This window comes from Olea europaea, chromosome 7 (genome assembly GCF_002742605.1).
Source record: "Olea europaea var. sylvestris chromosome 7, O_europaea_v1, whole genome shotgun sequence".
NCBI classification, from domain to species: Eukaryota; Viridiplantae; Streptophyta; class Magnoliopsida; order Lamiales; family Oleaceae; genus Olea; species Olea europaea.
The window spans coordinates 5311155-5313739 of NC_036243.1; the positions used below are offsets into that span (position 1 = coordinate 5311155).

General features: G+C 31.5%; 1 protein-coding gene across 1 annotated transcript; it reads right to left on the reverse strand.

The window, feature by feature from the left end:
- Window positions 1–1115: 1115 nt before the first annotated feature.
- On the reverse strand, window positions 1116–2119 carry LOC111396771 (60S ribosomal protein L14-1-like). Its single transcript, XM_023023278.1, has 3 exons — window positions 1969–2119; window positions 1776–1888; window positions 1116–1383 (listed from the first exon to the last, which is right to left on the reverse strand). Exons 1-3 carry the CDS (start codon window positions 2075–2077, stop codon window positions 1327–1329), a joined length of 279 nt encoding a protein of 92 aa, XP_022879046.1. The 5' UTR covers window positions 2078–2119; the 3' UTR covers window positions 1116–1326.
- Between the last annotated feature and the right edge of the window lie 466 nt (window positions 2120–2585).

The window sequence follows — 2585 nt, forward strand, 5'->3', positions numbered from 1 at the left end:
ATTATCTCTTGTTTATTGTTTTAACATTTGAATTTTTTTAGGATGGAATACCATCTAGATGTGGAGTTGAGAAGGATAATATTTAAAATTAGGACTCTCGATTTTAATCATTATCATGATTTTTTCATTTTTGAAAAAAAATTTCATCTCAAACATTAGACTAATGAGTGGATATAATATACATTGATCAAAATTTAATTATTATTAATTAAATTGTTAATATTTTTCTATAATTATATATAAGATATATTCAATCCTTTTATCATCTATTAATGGAATAAAATGGCATCGTTTTGCCATTCAACGTAGGGAAACAATATGATTTTGTAATGTAAATTCAACAAAAAAAGGACAAATAATTTTTTGATTAGGAAATCCTTAAAATAGAGAAGAAAAAAGAAGAAGTCTTGGTTGTGCAAGGAAGTAGAGTAAAGAGCGTGAATAGTTGTGTGAAAAAATAGAAAAGATAGAGAGAATAAACAAATATGAAAATGACTGCTGCGTATGAAAAGAAAGAGAAATGAAAATGATGATTACGTGTGACAGTCAATAAAATAATATTACCTTTGAAAAAAAGAACAAAAAATGGCAAACATTCACTGAGCATGACTCTATAAAAACACAGTCACAACAAGTGCTTCTTTTTATTTTAGTTAGGAAATAATAATTTGTCATTAATATATTTATCGATCATTTATTTTTTGAAGGTCTAGATATTAATAATACTTAGCTTTAAATATTTCTTTATTCTTTAATTTTTCATCAACAATCCTCCATCTTCAATGTGAAATTTTTCCATTGTTGTGCTAGGTTTTAACGAATTTTATTTTAAATGAAACTTCAAAGTCAAAACTTATATAAAAATTTTAAAATAAAAATATGTACAAGTCTAAAAAAAACTTTCATTAATTTCACACAAATTTATAAAAATCCACGAATTTTATAAAAGACCATAACATTTAAAAAAAAAAAAATAATAATAATAATCTATAGAAATTTTAAGAGCCTCAATTCAATAGATCCCTCTAGGAGGATATGTTAAACAAGCACTGGATATAAATACAAGTTACCTTGAAATGCATAGAGATCTTGTTCCCAAAACTCTAAAACCGGAATAAGATCAAAACACCACGATATCACAGTAAATGAGAGAACAAAGGTCCAAGTCACAGATAACATTGAATTTTTCAAAACATCATCCACAAATTTGGAGGTTCTCCTCTTGCGACAAAAATTCATTAAAATGTAAACCTCTGGATAATAAAACAATATGCCTTTCAAGATCCTACTACCAAATCTTAATCTGGAACTTGGATCTGTCAACTCTTATGCCGCAGCCTCTTGCTTAAGCTTTGCAAGCTCCTGCCTCACAACGCCAGCTTTCTGCAGCATAAAAATAGCATCGCTAAGAGTTGAACAGCACCACCAGCAGTCAAACGTTAAAAGAGAAAGCAAGTATAGGGAGGCTCAAGCACATTATATACCATAATATACAGGGACACAATTACAACAATTCTTTGATCACCGTTGAGATTAGACTGACTCTAGATTATGACAAAATTAGTATGGATTGGCATTTTGCAGCATCTAAAGTATAGTACTTTTCTCTTTGGGTTCTTTATATGCGTGTGTTGTTCAATGCTACTTAAGTGATATTCACTGTTATTCGTTCTACCCATTTCTTTCCTAGGGTAATATCTCATCTATTCCAGGGATGCACACATGCACTCACAAAAATGAAATATAAAAAGTTATCTTCTCAAGACATTTCCGACCTTGATTTTTGCCAACATTAGCTTGAATCTATCGAAATCATTTAAAAAGGCTCTTCTCTTCTGCACAATCAGCTTCCTTCCCCAGGAACTGTTTTCCCACTTGTTCTTAACATCTGCAGAAGTGTCATAATATTTCAATTTCGCAGAACAATATAGTCAACGAAGTGTAGGGTTTTCTAGATTTAACACCAACCAGCAGCTTCCATAGCAGCAATAAGAGTCTTTTTCTTCGGAACCCTTTTGATTTCAATCTTTATGTCGGTAAGAGAAAGCCTCTTCAAGTTCATTTGGCTCCTCACCATGTCAGGGGCATCCACGAGAGCCTAAAATTAAGCAAATGATTTAAAATGCATACAGTAAGGCAAGATTCAATTCATTTTACAAGCACATAAAAAAAAGTGACAGACTATGAATCAGTTATAACTTTGATCATGTATCAGCAAAAACCGCTATCAGAAATTATAAACAAAATGAAGCTAAAAAGATCATGAATTTCAATTCTTCGACCAAATTAATAAAAAGAATTCACCCATACACATCAAATGGCGATAAGACCCAAAAAATGGAACTTTTCTAAAGACTGCATAAGAGAAACTGCCTAAGATCAATGTGCACACCAAGCATGAACAAGCTAGTATCATAATGGCCACAAGTCGTCGATGAGTGACCATAACAAAAGGCTAGCACTTTCATATCTACTTCTGTCTACCTATTAATCAGCAACCCGACTGTGCATTAATTATGTAATAGAAAAGATTCAGTCACAGCACTGTGAAACCAAAGGGGAAAGGGACTTGAACAATCCCCTGG

Bases quoted from the DNA above. Each gene is read 5' to 3' on its own strand.
- LOC111396771 (XM_023023278.1), bottom strand. From the start codon at position 2,077: ATGGTGAGGAGCCAAATGAACTTGAAGAGGCTTTCTCTTACCGACATA. The intron at 1,889-1,968 runs GTTGGTGTTAAA...ACACTTCTGCAG, and splicing joins TGCTGCTATGGAAGCTGCTG to ATGTTAAGAACAAGTGGGAA. The intron at 1,384-1,775 runs GTCGGAAATGTC...TTTATGCTGCAG, and splicing joins TAATGTTGGCAAAAATCAAG to AAAGCTGGCGTTGTGAGGCA.